We start from the raw sequence: 18327 nt of genomic DNA on the forward strand, positions 1-18327 counted from the left end.
GCCAGAAAAAACGCGGAGAAAGGAGCTCGGGCAAGGTTGGGCACATTCCGGTTAAAAACAGACCTGCCACAACTTGTTCTAGGAAAAGCACGGTGACTATTTGAAAATTGTATGCAGGTTGTTACATGCTGCCTCTCGTGACTCGATTTACCCAGCGCCTTTACTGCTAAAGCTCCTCGGCTGCAGCTGTACCCCACTAAATCCATGCTGGCTGCACCTCCTTGGCACACAGGGCTGGCACCTGGGCGCTCCTGCCCAGGTGATGTGGGCTCCTAGCACAGAGCACCCCTTCTCCTGTGAAGTTTAATCCCATTTTCCCATATCAACACAGCCCTCTGAAGCTGGGAGTGCCTTTTGGCTTCAGCTTGTGCAGAACAACAACTCCCCCAAACACCAAGCTTGGCTTTTGTGGTCAGCTGGCTTCACTAACACCTCCTGGGCTGTGGCTCAGCATTTCACAAGCTGTAGCACAAATCTCAGCAGTAAACACCCTGCTGTGGAGAAGAATGACATGAGCAACTGCTAAAACTTGTGTGCAGGAGGCAACATGAGAAGGAAAAACGGGCTGGGCTTGACAGGGCCCTTCGAGGTTGTGTAAGGAGAAAAGCTGGGTTTGCATTGAAAAAAACATGGGTAGAAGCAGGAATGTTCCTCACTGGACCGTTGCCTGATGGAAATGCTCCCCGTTATCCTGTCAGCATCCTTGCAGGCACAGGAGGTTGGAGCTCTGTGCAGGCTCAAGGGAATTTGTATGAGGATTAGTGGTGCTGAAATCAGAGTAAAAGCCTGAGCTGTGAGCATGGAGCATTACACGGTGCCTGGGGAAACGGTGCTGCACTGCACCCACCCAGGCTGGCAGCACCAGCAGGGAGGAGGATGGATTCTCCAGAGCTTGTAAAATTCTCACCCATCGGCCCAGAGGGGTTTTCATGTCACAACAGTGCTGCTTGTACTTGGCAGCACACACTGGAAGCAAATATCCCAGCTCCCAGTTATCCTTTGCTGAAATGAGGCAGCATCCTGGGAGAGAGTCCCTTTTGGTCTTTATCAGGGACACCTTTTGGCCAGCTGGGGACAGGGAACAAGGCTGAGGGGCTTTTTTAGCTTTGCAGAGTCTCAGCTGGGTGAGACATGAGGATTTCAGGGAAGTGTGGGATCCTGAGTGAGACAGAGGAATACCCTGTGCTCCCCACGCCTGGGAGCTGGCAGTGTTTTCTATTTTAATTCAATCACTAAGAAACAATAAAGGGAGCTATTTATGGGAAAGCAGTGGAACTCCAGAGGAACTGGGAGGTGAGCAGTGCTGGGGAGGGCTCTAATCTCTGGTTACAGCAGCAAGAGGTGTTTTAGTGAGAAGCTGAGCTCAAGCTTCCCCCCTACCCTCACTCCTTGTAGCCCTCAGCCCCCTCTTGGAGTCAATTAACAGCAAGCAGACAGGCTGCCCTGCCCTGGGGAGCAGCCCTTTGTGCTTCCAAAAGCACCCAGCAGAGCCTGGGAGAGGAGGACTTTGGTTTGGAAGATAAACTGTGCAGTATTTGGTTTCAAGAGTCCACCAAATAACGCAGCTGATCAATAAATGTCCTTTTAGCTGACACACCACACTCACAGAGCTTCAAGTTTTCAGCTACAATCCTTAGTCTCTGCTTCAATGTCTGCCTAGTCTCAAATTTCAAATGTTTTCTGGGAGTCACATAACCCAGCCAGATCCCAAACCCAAACAGCACTCGACCGTAAAAGTGGGTACAGAAGATGAACAACAGGGAGAGGTTTTTGAGGAACCTACAGGAATCAATGCAGCTCAGTTCATTTATGGCATCACTTGTTTTGAAAGCTGGGGCTGATCTCACATTTGCCAGAAGGAGATACTGTGTCACACACAGCCCTGGTCTGTGGGCTGCATTGTGGACAGAGTTCAGGCCATGGAAAATGTGAAAGGGACACAAAGAAACAATGGGAATGATTGGCACAAGGACTGCAGCAAGACTCAACAGCCCCACTGGCACTCGGCTGGCTTGCAGGCAGCCAGGAGGGGGGAGCCTGCCCTGCACAAAAGCCTTTTGAAAAGGTGTTTGTCCCAAGGAGCAGCGCCAAGGCTTCCTTCAGCTGGGCTCCAGCTGACTTGGAGACCTCAGGAGAGGGGTTACCCTGATGGACTCCACTCCTCTGCAAAAAGGAGGAGCTGTGGGGGCACTCTGGGAAAAGCCACAGCCAGGAGCAGGGCTCGGGTCAGATGGGGAAGTTCAGGGTGAAAAGAGATTTGCTTAAAGACTTAAAAGGCATCCTGGACTGTCAAAAAAAAAAAAAAAAAAGATAGTGGCAAGTAGAGCTCAGCGAAGCCAAAGGATCAAAATTTAAATTAAAAAGTTCCCCAAAATAGGAGAGGAATCAGGAATCAAAAAGGAGGTGGGTCAAAAGTCAGGTCACAAGCCAGCCTATCTGAATTTCAAAGCCTCAACAAGCTTTCCCTGCTCCAGATGAAAAACAAGTTTCCCTTTTTGGTGTAGCTGGGCACAGCACTGGGACATGGGTGAATCACAAGTTATTGCCTCTGAACCCTGAGGTGATGTGATAATAATTTGATGTAGCTGTACAAGATAATAGCAAGAACTATGCAAAACCCAGGCAGTCCCAGGAACAGCTCCCTCCTCAAAATGCTCCTTGGAATAACTTGTAGCATCCTAAGTTGCAAGTTAAAATAACAGGATTTCCTCCTCTGTGTCAGAGGAAGGGTTGAGAGTTCAATTTATTGCTTATGAAAAGCAGCAAATGTCAGAATCAAAAAGTGTTTTAGATTCCTCAGCTGACATTCTGTAAAATGGACAGAGTGGAGCAAGTGCAGAACACTCAAGGAGATGCTGGAGAGCTGAGCTAGAAAAGCACAGCAAACCTCTCCTTTCAAGTTCTATCTTTTAAAGGCTGGGGAAAAAAAAAAAAAGTATTTTTTAAAAAGAAGCACCTGTTGTTCAGCACGGAGAGCCAAAGACAGAGGACAGCTTCAGGATCTTTGTGGAATGAGTTTATGCAGAAAGACAGGCCATGAACATTGGTCTCCTCCTCCTCCTGAAAACAGCCAGCAAGAATAGCCCTTTTCTTCTCCTCCTGTTTGTGCAGCTGGAGCCTTGCTGGCAAGAGGGGAAGGAGAATGAGCTTGAATCCTGAAAGGAAAGAAAGAAAACCAACAAAACCCAATGAGTTCCTGAGAAAAGCAGCCTATCTCCTAGACTTGTGCATTAAGGCTGCTGCTTTGTTCCTAGATTCAGGCTCAGACATATCATTAAGCATTCCCAGCTCACTCCTTCCTCATCCTCTTTATGTGCCACTCACAAGTGGAGGGGTTTTTAGTAATAAATTGGGGAAAATTTGATAGTACAGCTGAAAAATACAATATCCACACAGCAGCTAGCACAGCATATCTCAGCTGGGCAGAGGGCACAGGCTGTGAGGTGAACAAAGCCCATTTTTTGTCAACTTTGGATAGAAATTGTAACTTCCTGCCAGCTTTTGTCAATTAGCTCTGTATTTGCTGTTCTGGCAGCCCCAACAGCTCCCCTTTGCTAGAGGCAACAAATAAGCACCTTGTTGAAAGATCATACAGCTGTTACCCAGGATCCTACTTAGCATTTTTGTCTTCCAATCCAAGTTAAAAAAAAAAAAAGCAGCAGGGTTAAATTGTCTTGCTAAAGCCAGAGAAAAACAAACTCAGGGACACTTTGTGCCTGAGCTATCCAGAGATAAAGAACTCAAGGATGCTGCCCCATCCTGCCCTGCTGGGGGGAATATTCAGCAACTTCTTTACCCAAGCAAGTAGAGAATTTTTTCCTAAATTTAACACCTCTGGTCACAGAGACACAGAAACTCAGTTGTACCATAGAAACACTTCTAGTGTCAGTATTTATTTTTACCTTAATATACATTTATACAGGCCATAATAAAAAGGCTATAACGCAACAGTTCAGTGAGTTATTACCTAGTTCCAAGAATAATGCATGCAATTACAAAGGAGAGGTAGAAACACCGTATTAAAGACCTAAAAATACAAACATTATATAAACAAACACTTTCAAATTAACTGTTGGAATTTCATACAGATAAATAAGGTAAAAAGTACATTACTCTGTCAAAGTAAAGGAAACACATGGTTATCCCAACACTGAAACAATATTTTGATGTGTAAGCCCTGTACAACTTTGTCAAATAGTTCAGACCACTGTGTTTAAGAGGATTAAAATGATTTTGTCCTGGAGAATGGTTTATTCAAGTATTCAAGCAGTTGAGTAACAAAAAAGTCCCAAAAACAAAGTATAGGAACCATTTCCAGAGAAGCTGATCTGCCCAAACACTTTGCAAATCGCTGTCCTGATGATCTCATGGGATGCTTGAAATGACAATGCCTATAAGGCTAAATGAAGCTTCCCACCTCTCCCCCAAAATGCACACAAAATAATCCTGATTTTTCACACACTCTATATGTAGAGATTCTACATCATTTTATCAGCATCTCAAACCACAACATTATTTTCTGGTTTGTTTTTTTTTTTAATCTTTTTTTTTTGCATGGTTCCTTGCAGAACCTTTCAGTTTACAGTATTTATTGTAATACTGCCCAAGAAACAAACTACAGAGAACTGTCATTACACCCCTAAAGACTGCAGGCATTAATGCACATATTGCATGCACAAAAAGATGCAACCAAATCTATAGAAAAAGCAAACAACCAGCAACTCAACATTGCTATTACTGAGAAAGTCCAGAGCAGTAGTTACTCAAGTATTAGACAAATAGGTATAAAATGGAAAGGTTCACATGAATACAAGTTTTTACACAGTTTGTTTGAAAGTCTTCTAGAAGCTACATTTGAAATTCTGAAAAGAATTTTATGTACACTGAAATGAAATTCAGCCAAGTCCATTGTGCCTTCTTTCTCTAGATTTTTTTTTTTAATATAGTTCTTCAAAAATGAATATACAGTTGCTTTAGTAAATTAGTGCAAAACAAAATATTTTGGAAGAAGATCATCAAATAGTATCCACATCAGCTGAAAACCCCCTGGGGATTTTGCACAGATGGAGGGAATTTCTTCCATCCCCACTTTTCCCCTGGGATAAGAGCGTGTTTGCCATCCCTTCATATGACAACCTGAGCCATGTGTACAACAGGTGAGCTCCACACAAGGCAGCTGAGCCCCAAAAAGCTTCAAGCAGCACTTGCACATGGTTAGGGTTTCCCAAATTCACTCAGCCACATTTTACTGAACAGCTTAAAAACTCTTGAGGGAATCTTCTGAGGGAAATGTCTTTTTTTTGTACCTGATGCAGAAGGATCCTCTCTCTAAAAACCTCACGAGGGAAAAACAACAAACCCTGATCATTCAAGTTCAAAGCACACGTACAAGGATCAGTTTGAAACGTGAAGAGAGATTCTTTTAAATTCTGTTGCTAGGAAGGAAAAGGAGCTGCTGGATTGGTAAGGCAAGTGTACTTTTGGAATTTCTCCTCTTTGAATACGCTGCTGTTTCTTTGGTAGTCACCACAGAAATGTAAGAATCATCTTCCACATGGGGCAGAACAAGGACAACAATGAAGCTGTAGTGAAAAAAGTGCAGTATCACTGATGTGGTCCCTTATGTTCACACCATCTGGTCCTCAGGATATTCCTACTGCTCATACACAGCCACTGTGCTGTAGCAGAGTGCAGAAAGCCTTCTCTCGATGCTGGATTTATCTGCAGAGAGAGGCACAACACAGGTCAAGACCAGACTTATTTTACAATGAATTCACTCCATGTAATGTTCATTATTCAGCTGAACTTACACTTGTGTACATTTTCTATATCTGCAGGGTCTTGCAGTATTTTAGTCAGTCCCTCCAGCAGCAGGGCTGCCTTGTGGTATCGATATGTGATATCCTCAGTTTGCTGGAACATCTCATCCAGAGCTGCTGACTGCACCTGCAATCAGTCAGGACAGTCAGCTTCACACACTCCATTAGGCAAGCAGCAAAATGAAAAATGCAGAATTCATCACCTATAAGTGTCATTAAGAAACTCTTTTTCAGCTTTGATTTAGCTGATGTGTTGTTGTAACTAAGACAACAAAATGAAGGTGGAACTAGATGATCTCTAAGGTCTCTTCCAAATCATTATGTGATTCTGAGAGGACACAGCACCTGTGCTGTGAGAATATTCTGCACAAAAAAATCTATAAAAGCATTTTTGATATGAATAAATATGCTCCTTCTTACACCTTGCATTCTCTTGTAAAGAAATGAATTAATTGTGAGAATATTCTGCACAAAAAAATCTATAAAAGCATTTTTTGATATGAATAAATATGCTCATTCTTACACCTGCATTCTCTTGTAAAGAAATGAATTAATTGTGAGAATATTCTGCACAAAAAAAAAATCTATAAAAGCATTTTTTGATATGAATAAATATGTTCATTCTTACATCTGCATTCTCTTGTAAAGAAATGAATTAATTGTGAGAATATTCTGCACAAAAAAAATCTATAAAAGCATTTTTTGATATGAATAAATATGTTCATTCTTACACCTTGCATTCTCTTGCAGAGAAATTAATTAATTGTGCACAGCACCACCATTATCAGGGTTAAGCACAACATTTGTCAGAATCTTTTGTGTGACACAAGAATTCCCTCTCATCACCAAAGCAGTGAACTTCTCTTTGTGGCCACTGACAAGATCAATTCTATTTTCTGGTTCTGTAGAAGAGATCTGTGAGAGAAGGCAGCAATTCCTGCAGTTCAGGGAAGAGGAGGGACTCACCATTTCCACAGCACAGTTGTAGATGAGTTTCTCTGCAGTTACACTGTTGATTTCATCAATGAACCTTTGCTTGTCCGAAAAAAAACGATTCAACTTTTCTGTCAATTTTTTGCACATTCCAATACAGAATTTGTATCTCTCATTGAGGCTTTTCACAACTGGGAGAAAGGTAAGAAGAAATTAAAAAAAACCCCAAACAAACCCAACAAAACCCAACCAATTCAGCCTAAGTTCAGCTTTGCAAAGCGAACTTGTTTAAACTTGTAGTTTTAGTGTTTATTTACTCCACCACTTCTATGACTCGAGTATCTATCAAATAATTTCCATTTCAAGTTAATGAATACCCATTTCCTAACTGTTTCTGGCTGTTTACTATGAGAGTTGTGTAATTCTACATATCTACAGTTCTCCTGCAGAGAAGAAAAACAAAACAAAGGTTGCAACTTCAGCTTTCTGAGTGATGTATCAGCAAAAAAAAATTCACAAGCAAAGCAAATTAGATGATGTTGCATTTACCTTGCTTAACAGCAGTGGATGGGTTCAGTTTGCCAGATTTGACCTGTGCTTTGGCAAGATGCAGAGAAGATGCCAGTAACTGGGCAGCTTTCATATACAACACCAGCTGCTCCACTTGTCTAGGGAGAAAAGGGGAAAAAAAAAAGTAATTGATGCATCAAAATATCTTTTTTGAATGCATTCAAGCCAGGGGCAGACATCACTTTTTAATCACAACACCCCACAGGACCAGCAGCAGCAGAAAAGGAAGACAGATGTTTAAAATGCAGTTCCACCCCTCCCCTCCCTTCCTTTCCCTTCACAAACACTCTGTCATGGGGTGAGGGGACATCTGCTCATTTAGGAGCTGCAGCAGCAAAGACAAACTGCTTTAAATGCAGACATTTGAGAAAGGAGCACTTATTTGTGGGGACTCTCTGCCCGAGGTCAGTGTCTCACCACAAGGGACAGGGTGTACTTTTCATTTCCTATCCCCCTGGAATTCTCAGTTGTGAAAAGCAAACACTTGACAGGGGTTTTCTGTTGGGTTTTTATTACTTCAGGAAGAAGGCAGGAAGTAGAACTGCCCTTTCCCACCACTTCAAACTTCTCATATTTCTCCTTGCTTTTGATTTTGTATTAGGGCTGACTGACTGTTTTTTTCCAGTGAATCCAAATTTGGACACTTCTTCTCCCCTCCCAAACTCCACCTCAGGGCTTCAGTCAACAGGAAGGGATGAGGGCTCAGATCTGCCAGAGGCTGGTACACAAATTTCCATGCTCAGAAATGCACTGCTGCACCTCAAGCCTGAGCTCAACACCTACCCCAAAAAAGTGGCAGACAAGAACAAAAACTTTTGTCTTTGCTCTTTCTGATCTGTCTTTAGTTGTTAAAAAAATAAATCCTATAAAGATTTTCTACAGGAAAGCAATCACTCCCGGCAAAAAGGACAGAATTTCAATACATTTTTAAGTGTTGGCTCTTGACCAATGACTGCAAACTCACCCCCATTCCTTGCTGAGCTGGCTGATCTGATCCACAACGATGCTCTCCTGGATCTGGTACAGTGACACAGCAGAAGTGCACAGCTCTGGGTTTCCCCCTCTCACTGCTGTCAGATCCAGGACACACTCTGTGAATGTCAGCATCATGTTCAGGTGACGCAGTGTGTCTGTGTGCTCTCTCTGTTAGAGGGAAAGAGGACAGCAATTTAACCCCTCTGAGCCATCAGCCACATTTAAAACTCTTGGTAATCACTAAAGATTTCTTGTTGTATCAGTTCTGTGCAGGAATCACATTGTGCTAGAGGCAGCGTTAGGGATGACACAACCAAATGGGCCCCAACAGATCTGAACTTGCTCTTTTCTTTGTTAATGAATTCAAGATAGTGTAGCTTATACTTTAGAGTCTTTCAACAAAGCCAAAGGAATTGGTACATGGAGTTCTGTGTTGAAACCTGAGCAACTAAAGGAATCACAAGTTGGACAAATTACTTATTTTATCATCAGCAACACAAAAGTATGTTTAGCACTTGGGTGAGGAGCCAAGAGGAACATGTGGCTTTTATTATGTAATAGACTTAATACCTACAAAAGAACTGATCTGCTTCACTAATTTACATTTGGTTCTGGAATTAAATTGTGTAAAAAGGTGGTTGTTAGCAAAGTTTACACTTCAGACTAAAAACTTCAATTGGAGAGAGCAGCTCAGTGCTGCTCTGTCAATAAAACACACAGTACACATGCAGAGTTCCTCCTCAAAAAGAAGCCTTCAAAACAAATCAAACATATCTTAGCAATGTTTATAATATTTTAATTAATAATACAGGTCTAAATGCATTTAAAATTCTATCTGTGGGAAGAATACAGTGTACTGGTAAGCATTCATGTTATAAGAGATATTCAATAGGGACCCAAACACCTTCCAGCAAGATGTGAATGAGAAACCAGAACAGCAATCTGTCTGGAGAAATGTACACTCCAAGAATAGCATTCTGGTGAAAGACCACCCCAATTTGTGTTTTTAAAGTGTCACTCCCCCACACATCCTAAAAAAAAATATAGGACAGTCTTCCCACAAGTAGGATTGAAGTCATTCCCTGACTGTGAGGAAGGAATGAAATGCCCAGAGGGGCTTTTTCCTGTCAGCACCCACAGCCACTGGCATTTACAGAGGCCTCTCTGGGAGGCTCTGGTGCACAAATCAGCCATGTTCCTCTGGTTACCAATTCAAACATATGAAATGCCAGCAATAACTACCAAAGAGAAACTGGCAACTACTGATACAGCAATATTTTCAAGATCCTAAACAAAAAAAACCAACAAGTGAAACAGCACAGAGGAAACTACAAAGCACATGGAGCAACCCTGATTTACCACATCTGTACCAGCAACATCACACATTAGAAAACATGAAATGGTTGTTTTTATACCTCCATTAAAGTTTCCTCAGGCAATTCAGGAGCTTCAAAAGTGATAAATCCCTCTAGGCTGGGAGGGGAAGTACCATAGGGGATGTACTTCAGACTGGGAGCTGCCTCAGCCCCCGGAGGAGAGGAGCCCATGTAAATCCCAGGAGGAGAGCCCATGTACACACGGCCACTGGTGGAGCACAGAGACCCTCCAGAACTGTTTGATCCCACTGCAAGAAAAAGAACACACACACATTCAGTCTGATCCAGCACTGGGGCTGTGGGTGACACCAAGGGACACGTGAGGAGCCAGCACAGGGACCCCATGGAAGGCTCTCCTCACTGCTCCTGCCTGGCTCTGCAGGGAGTGCAGAGGAGGAAATGTAGCAACAGTGACAATTCCTGAAGTTCTGGATTCATGGCTGACAAGGACTGCAGCTTGTGCTGTGGTTCACACTGCCCACCTGAACCCTTCACCTTGAGCTCTTTGGCAGCACAGGTATTTGATGCTGGCTGATATTTGATATTTGGCTCTTGCCAAACTGCAGGCAGCTCCCACCCCTGGTGTGCTGCTCCTGGGACAATTCATGGCAGCAGGCAAAAATCCAAATTCTGACTTTTCCTCTCCACCTTTGCCATAAAGATCACACTCCCAGTGAGGGAGTAAAGCTGTGTACACAGGAGGTTACTCACTGCTGGATTGTAAATCTGTGCCTCTGACCCTCTTCAGGGGAAAAAGGCAGAAACCATCTGATATTAATCTGTAAAGCTGTGTACACAGGAGGTTAATCACTGCTGGATTGTAAATCTGTGCCTCTGACCCTCTTCAGGGGAAAAAGGCAGAAACCATCTGATATTAATCTCTACTCTCCACAGCACTTTTACTGTGCAGGGCAGCAATGAGTCCTCAGAAGTGGACAAGCCCAAGTGCTGCCTTTGAGAAATGTCCACACAAGTGCCAGCAAAGTCTTACCTGAGGTGGTTCTGGTTCTGAGGACCATGTGGGTGCAGGTGGGAGGGGTGGCACTGCTTGGAGGGGACCCCACAGTGAACATGACAGCCCGAGAACTTGCCCCACTTGCCATGGATGGAGTTGCCATTGCAATTCCATAGGCTCCTGCTGGAGCTGGGAGAGAACATTTCAGCAAGTCAGTCCTTATTCCATATAATCACACCAAGAAGTAATTACATGCAGCAAATTGGAGCACTGCAACACAACTTTGATGTGCTTTGATGCAGTTCCAAGCCCTGGACTAAGTTAGAAGTTCTCACAGGAAATAAAAGAAGCTGAGTGGACAGTCTTGGTGAGACACAGACAGTCAAGGTGCAGCTTAATGTATATTTTTACTTTCAATACCTCAATATTCTACTCTCACCCAGAAAAGAGCAGCAGAAACTCCCTGAGAGCCTGAAGATGTCAGTTTTGCAGCAAAAGATACAGCAGAAAAATTCTAAAAGCAGATTGTGACAGGTCTGGAGGCTAAAGACCAGCCCTGTCTGCAGAGCTCCTTCCACCTGCTCAGAAGAGAGAACTTCTGGTGGTGGCAAGGGACAAGCTCAGGCAGGAGGAGAAAAAAACCCAACCAAACACCCAGAGTTATATAAATCGGCTTTCATACGAAATCAAGGGGGAAAACGAAAAACCACAAATGCTAAATTACCAGAAAATCCCAAACCCCTCCAGCCAGCACAGGCAGTCAGATATTTCTGTGTTTAGCACAGAAATAAGTATTTTCCTGTCTCAGTTATTTTTAAAGCTATGCTAAAGAAATGGAACAGATCCCCTTAAACATTAAAAAAAGCCTTCTGTGCTGAGGCTAAAAATTGTCAGAACCAATTCTCCAAGCTGGAAGCAGAACTGTGATCCAGCTGGCACTCCATAAAAACCCAGGCACAGGGAAAGAGCTTGGATGCATCCCTCTGATCCTCACCTGTATCCATTGGCCTCTCTGTGTTGAGGCTGTCTGTACTGCCTTGGTATAACTGGCCCCCAAGGGTGGTCTTCACCTGTTGATCTGACAGCTTCCCAGTACTAACAGACCTGGACAGGAAAACACACGAATTCCCCCCAAAAAAAAGGTTATTCAGGAATATCATCCAACTTGCAAAAAGGATAACTAAGATTCTTGGTATTTACTACAGAGAATTTTTCAACAAAAATAGAAAAAGTATTGCAATCTTGCTTGTTATCATGGGTCTTCTAAAATAGAGCAAACCATAAAAATAAAGAGACCTTTTTCTCTTGAAAAATTTATATTGCAAATTTTGCCATAGAGATTTTCAAGCAAAAATTCTACAGGCTTTACAGAGGCAATGAAATTCCAGATTCAGCTAATCAAAACAAAAGGGAACTAGACAGCAACACAAAGTGCTCCAGGAAGTCTCTGCTATATTTATAGCCAGTACAAAACATTTCTGTTGCACACACCAAACCTCAGCATCCCCTCACAGCTTTTTCACCCTCTGAGAGTTGCTGTGTGCAGCTCTGCTGCTCAGCTGCCTCCCCCAGGGATGCAAAGTTTCTCCTAAAGCAAATAGGAGAACTCTAAGTTATCATTTAAACAGAGAGCTTTGGGGAAATGTCTCTTATAAACACTTCACCTACTCAAAGATACCCCTTCCTCTTTCAAAATTCGGCCTGGAATTTGATGAAATGTTCTGTTCCTGGCAGTACCTACCTGCCAAAGGTTGTTTTGCTGTGCTGCTCTCCTGCCTGTTTGTCAGCTGCCTGGCTGGAGTGGAAGTGGCTGAAGTCCCTTGGCTCAGTGATATCTTTAGGCTGCAGCGGCGTTTCAGCCAAGCCCTGGCGATTTGCCAGGGCCAGCAAGTTGGAGGATGCTTGAGTTTTAGGTATTTTAAAAGGAGCTGTTGCCTTTAAGAATCAAGAGCAAGAAAACACACATTAAAAAAAAAATCCAAGTTAGAACCCTGAAATATTCTTGTTTTCATGCACTGTGTTAGTGAGAATTGGACATTTAACAAACCTTTGTGGGAGAGCCGATGATTGTTGGCAGGGGGGTTTTGAAGAGCCAGTCTGAGCTCCTGGGAGAGGATCCCATGTGCTTGGTGGGGGATGTCCCCAGGCTGCCTGGCCTGCTTGGCTGTGGAGAATGACTGTATCCATAGCCAGCATAGGATGGGCAAACTGGGTCTGAGTGCTGCTTTCTGAGCTTCTGCTTGTTCTGGTAGATATCTGTGAGAGTAGGAGCGCTCTGCAACCTGGCTCCCATCAGAAGTGACTGTGGGGACTGAGATGGTGGGACAGGAGAACCTGTGGAGATGACAAACAACAAGGTAAAATTCTACTTGCAGTGCTTGCAAAATATATTGATAAAGCCCAAAATTCCAGAGAGCAACATTAAACTGCAAATATTGAGATGTGTTTGATCATTAGCTCACTAGATAGCAAGGAGAATGGATTTGGCCCATGGATTATTTGAACTATTGCTACACCACACTGATGAGACCTCCAAGCTGCCAAATGGGCACCATTTCAGGCTGACAGCTGTCCTGGCAGCTGCAGAACATCTGGCAACCTGCACCAAGACAAATAAAGTGGTTGGATTCAGCAGAAATGGGACAACCAGCACTGAAACCCCAAACTGAATAGAGGTTCTCAAGGCCTGGAATGATCTTCTTACAAACAAGAGTGTGAATGGGACATTGCATGTTAATGATTTGTTTTGTGTGTAATGGCTTCATTTACAGACAAAGGCAGCTCATGTTCCTGCAAGAAAACTAGGAACTAAAAAGAACCAAATTATTCAGATGGAACAGTTTGGGGACATGACTTGGAGCAGTTGTTTACTTTTCAGTCTGTCAGACTGAATCTTTTTTTTCAAAAGCTGACAGAGGAAGTCCACACTTAGGTACGAGTGCAGTTTCTCTTAAAGCAAATGGCAGAGCTCTAACATATCATTTAAACAGAGGGCTTTGGGGAAATAACTGTATTTATAAACACTTTCACCTACTTAAAGATGACCCTCCTCTTTCAAAATTAGGCCTGAAATTTGATGAAATGTTCTGCTCCTGGTGTATGTTTGTATGTCTCATGATAAGGAACTGTGCAAGTTACAAACAGTACATGAGACTTCAGCATTATGGTCACAGCTTCCCAGAGAAAATGCCTGCCTGTAACCTCCAAGAACTGACACTGAAGTGAATTTCATTCATGTTTTAAGAAAAAAAAAAGAAAGAGGGGAAAAAACTGAACCATACAACTAGAGAAGGTTTGTTTAAAGCTGGCCACAAGAATCTTCTGAGAGAGGCTTCATTTCATGAATGTCTGCTCAAAAAAACCACCCCAAACTTCTTGCAGTTTGCTCAAAGTGCCCAGCTGTTACAACACATCCTTCAGCCTTCTTAAGTCCATGCTGGATTTTGAATATGAGCTACTTCATCTTGATTTCACTCCACTCCATTAGGCAGCATGTTTCAGAACAGCCTGTCTGCCTGCAGCTCTAGCAGAGGGATCAAGTCTCTTTCTCATTAATTTCCCAGCCAAGAATTTGCTTGCCTGAAATCCCTCTGCTTGTCTGTCTCACAGCACTGAGGGAAGTCTTCACCTGTAGTTTTAGAATCAGTCTGAAATCTCACTGGTTACTGTTCCAGTGTTGTTGGCACCCCAGGGAAGGCTCCTGAATTAAAAGTGTGTCCTCTGCTGCCACTGGCAGCAAGAACAGCTCAATTAGTTCAGAGGCTACATTACGAAAGACATCTTCAGTCCTTAGAAAAATCTCAGTTCAGATGACCTCACCTCACCCAAAGCAAAAAACTGCTTCTCATAGCCATTAAAATGCTGAGAAACAGACTTGCTGCAATTTGTGGTATTGTACAAACAAAAATACCACTGCAGTCATTTCAGATTAAGAAGTGAAACTAAGGAGAAAAAAAAGAATGCAGAAAACATATGAAGAAATGAAGCATTAAAGCCCCTGCCAGCCACAAAACCAGTGCTGTGGTGTGCTGCAAGTTGGTTTGATACTGGCAAAAGGCACTAAACCAACAGCCTGACAAAACTCTATCCAAAGTAAAGTTGCAACAAGAAAAGTAAATACAGTGTTTTGTATTCTCTTCACACATACCCCTTTTCAGTTTTAAGAGACCATTTCATATCTAAGGATTCACTCATTCCTTTTGTTGAGCCAGCCAATGGCACAGCAATCATCAAGGAAACTTTTGAGACACATCATAGAACTGATTTCATATGGATGAAACCATTCCCAGACATGTCTACTGAAAGAAGTGAAGGCTCTATCATGCCCAGATGGCTTTGGACAAGTGTTTAAACAGGAGAAAAACTCACAATACAGTTTCAATATCAAATCACAAAAAGTCAAAATAAAAAGTATAACTGGTATCTTAACTAGAGGAGAAAATGCACCCAAAATGTGCACAGAGCAGAAGAACAAGTTGCTGAATTGCATATTCTTATACTCAACCCTTCTGGCATTACAGTGCAATTCCATCTTTAACAGTCTCAAAACATCTTCAAGTCCTATTTCTTCTTGATCTTTTTTTTTCCCCTGCTGGCATGCCATGATGATTTATGACTTGCAAAGCTTGCTGACTGCTTAGCAACAGGAACATCAGATCCCAGCCGATTTCCCAAGGGAATGATGAAAACGTGTTGCATGCTGTGCACTGGCAGCCCTGCCTCCCTTTTCTGAGAACTGGCATGACAGAGCTGGTCTATCAAAAGCAGATTCTCAGAAGCATGTTACTACCATTCATTAGAAACCAGCCCTGGTTAAAGACAGGCTTCATCAGAGTTGTTTTTCCATCCTGAGAATAAGAAATTTCAGTTGCTGTCTTATTGTGCAGGGAATTAGTTATGGGCAAAGGAGTCACAAATGGGCAGTTTCCACAAAAACTCAGTGTCTCCTATTAACCCATTCTAATGTGTGTTGGCTCTCTTACCCCTTCACAAAATGCTCTAGAAGCTCTATCAAAATAATGCTGATTGCACTGTCCAAAGTCACTCACCTGAGAAGTTTCTACTCCTTGATTCATGTCCTTGGAGTTGTCCACAACAACAGTGCCCAAGCTGCTCAGGTATGGTTCCAACTATGCAAACAAAACCAAAACGTGGATTTACACTTTCTACTTCACTTACAAAGCTAAAACAAGTGAAAACCTAGTTAGTTTACTTCTGTGAGCCATTTAACAGAAATTGTTTCTGCACACGTGACCTGGCTGGGCATGTTGCGATTTAAGATTAATTTCATGCAAGAATCAAGAGTTGTGAATGACTGCTCCAGACAAAGCTTTACTAATTAACTGAGCACTTCTGTGCTTACCCAGTGGTGAAGGAGAGTATGGTCTGGAGGATCCTGTGGACAGCCTGCGCCCCACGGCCTGGGCAGGGTCAGCAGGCACTGGGGAGCACGAGCCCATCTTCATGAAGCCCATGGGGCTGGTGTTGGAGCGCCGCACCACCCCGGCTCTGCAAGGGAAAACAGGGCTCACACACACCGGGCTCTCCTGGAGATAAGCTTCAGAATCCCCCCTGAGGAGCCTGATCACTTAAAGGAAATACTGCTGTTTCAAGAGAAAGCTAAGAAGTTAAGCTTTCCATACTGAGAATAATCAAGATTGAATTCCCTTTGTTGCCACACTTTTAAATGTTGAATGCCATAATAGCCTGTTAACTGGAGAGCATTAAAACAGATTTCCTTAGTACACTCTAATCTTCAAAAAGTTGGTCATCAATTTCTTTTATTTCCCAACCAACTATGTGCCACATTTCTCTTCACAGAGAAAAGCAAGGCACAACTTCCCAAAGATTTTCTGGGATTCACATTCTCTGAACCTCAGAGAAAGAAAAAACAATTCTCATCTCATTGACTGCTCCTGTGTTTTGGAACAAGCAGAATGCATTGGAAAAGATTATTTACCTGAAAGAATTTGCTTGATTGGATTCTGGTGTGAGTATTTTGATTCATTAACCAATTGAATCCATGTGTGTATGTCAGGACTGTCAGCTGACAGTTGAGTGCTTGTGCAGATTCAGTGTAATATAGCATAATATAGAATAATTTAGTATAATAAAGTAATTAATTAGCCTTCTGATATCCATAGAGTCAGATGCATCATTTTCTCCTCTTCATCGGGGGTACCCTGCTTTTACCATACAAGTATTGCTTAAATTCCCATTTTTTAAACAGTAAAGATCCTGACAAAATTTTCATATTGTGTCTGAAAAACATATCAGATAACTGAAAACAGATTATTTAAGGGAAAGTCATTTCCCTGCATGTAGCAACTATAATCAAATCAGGGATCCTGGAAAAAATGTGCAAGAAACCCTGGGTTTTGTTTTTGTAAAGATCTCCAGAGTTCTCAGTAGTCTATTTATGAGTCTTTGACCTTCACCAGGCTGATCTTGTAGAGCACAAGGCAGAGAATAAGCCTGGCTCACTAGAGCTTTGTAATGAGACAAGCTGGTTAACTGGCATGCCAAAAATTGTTTCCTTGATATTCTACAGAACAAAGCATTCATCTCATCACTACATGTGTGAAAACAAAACAGAACTTATTACTGACATTTCAGTTCATGATGTAATGCCATGCAATACACAAAGAGCAGCAAAAAAGCAAGGCTTCATCTTTTTACCTTCTTGGGCTGCATTTTGAGTGAAAGAACAAGCTCAATTTGTTTTCATGAAATATTTCAAGTGCCCATCCAACAATCTTGAGACTGTGAAGGGCTTTCATTTGTTATCATTGAAACATCTCTTTAGCGTGGAAAAAACGACATGAACAAGAAAGCAGGGACATCTGCCAGGGTACAAACACCAACCAGAGGCAAGAGAAAGGAGTTAAAAAGCCCATGCTCACCTGGGTGATCCGTGGGGGTTTGACACGGGGCTGGCAGTGGAGGAGAGGTTCTGTTCTATGCGCTGGTAATTCCGGAGCTGGGTGGGAACCGGGATCGGCGCCGTCTCGCTGCGGGGGGACACGGAAGGCTGACAGTGCCTGCAGTTGGAAGGTGTGGAGACAGGAGGTGGAAACAGGAGATGAATACAGGTAGGCAGGTCTCACTCTGTCAGAATTGTACTGTAGGAATTTGGAGGAAATCTAGGAAACAGGCAAATGAACTTCTTCTGTGCTCCCTGCTGAGATCTCTGCTCATCCTAACCCGGCTCCAACGCTGCACAGAGGAGGATCAGGAACTGTTCAGCACTCCCTGCCTTCCCTGCACTGCCCAGGATCACACAGAGCTGGGACTCAGCCCTTGGTCACACATCACTGAGATCTCCAGATCCCTCTGACTCCCTGCCAAGCCGCCTGCTGTGTTTACCACACTTGAAAATAGTGTTCTAGGAAAACCCAGGGACAGGAAGTTCAGAGCAGGGCTGGAATGTGGACAAAAGCCACCAAAGCACAGGCAGAGATATCCCCAGAGACATCATGAACTTGCAGGAGGAAAACATGTTATGTAATATAAGAACCAACCCCTGGCAGGGGGAGCCAAACCACACACCTGAACATTAATCCACAGATTCCAAGTGCAGATTGCCCAAGTTCAGCTGGAGTGTCAGTGACCTGCCTCAGGGTGGTTCCTGACTCAAAGGGACTCAAACCACTGCATGTAATCAGTAACCAACACTTTTAAAGGAAAACAGAATTCAACT

The 18327-nt window shown here is 43.0% G+C and overlaps 1 protein-coding gene across 1 annotated transcript in view; it reads right to left on the reverse strand.

The window, feature by feature from the left end:
* Positions 1 to 3860: 3860 nt before the first annotated feature.
* ULK2 (unc-51 like autophagy activating kinase 2) overlaps positions 3861 to 18327 on the reverse strand; it is a 37231-nt gene continuing 22764 nt past the window's right edge. The window contains exons 16-28 of the mRNA XM_054647057.2: positions 17531 to 17668; positions 15991 to 16136; positions 15677 to 15757; positions 12676 to 12962; positions 12370 to 12563; positions 11623 to 11732; positions 10665 to 10817; positions 9713 to 9921; positions 8287 to 8465; positions 7302 to 7420; positions 6786 to 6943; positions 5811 to 5946; positions 3861 to 5721 (exon numbers count right to left, since the gene is read on the reverse strand). Of these exons, the coding sequence (XP_054503032.2) occupies positions 5654 to 5721; positions 5811 to 5946; positions 6786 to 6943; positions 7302 to 7420; positions 8287 to 8465; positions 9713 to 9921; positions 10665 to 10817; positions 11623 to 11732; positions 12370 to 12563; positions 12676 to 12962; positions 15677 to 15757; positions 15991 to 16136; positions 17531 to 17668 (1978 nt within the window). The 3' untranslated portion in view covers positions 3861 to 5653. The remainder of the gene's footprint in view (positions 5722 to 5810; positions 5947 to 6785; positions 6944 to 7301; positions 7421 to 8286; positions 8466 to 9712; positions 9922 to 10664; positions 10818 to 11622; positions 11733 to 12369; positions 12564 to 12675; positions 12963 to 15676; positions 15758 to 15990; positions 16137 to 17530; positions 17669 to 18327) is intronic.

Source organism: Agelaius phoeniceus, chromosome 20, assembly GCF_051311805.1.
Source record: "Agelaius phoeniceus isolate bAgePho1 chromosome 20, bAgePho1.hap1, whole genome shotgun sequence".
Classification (NCBI taxonomy): Eukaryota; Metazoa; Chordata; class Aves; order Passeriformes; family Icteridae; genus Agelaius; species Agelaius phoeniceus.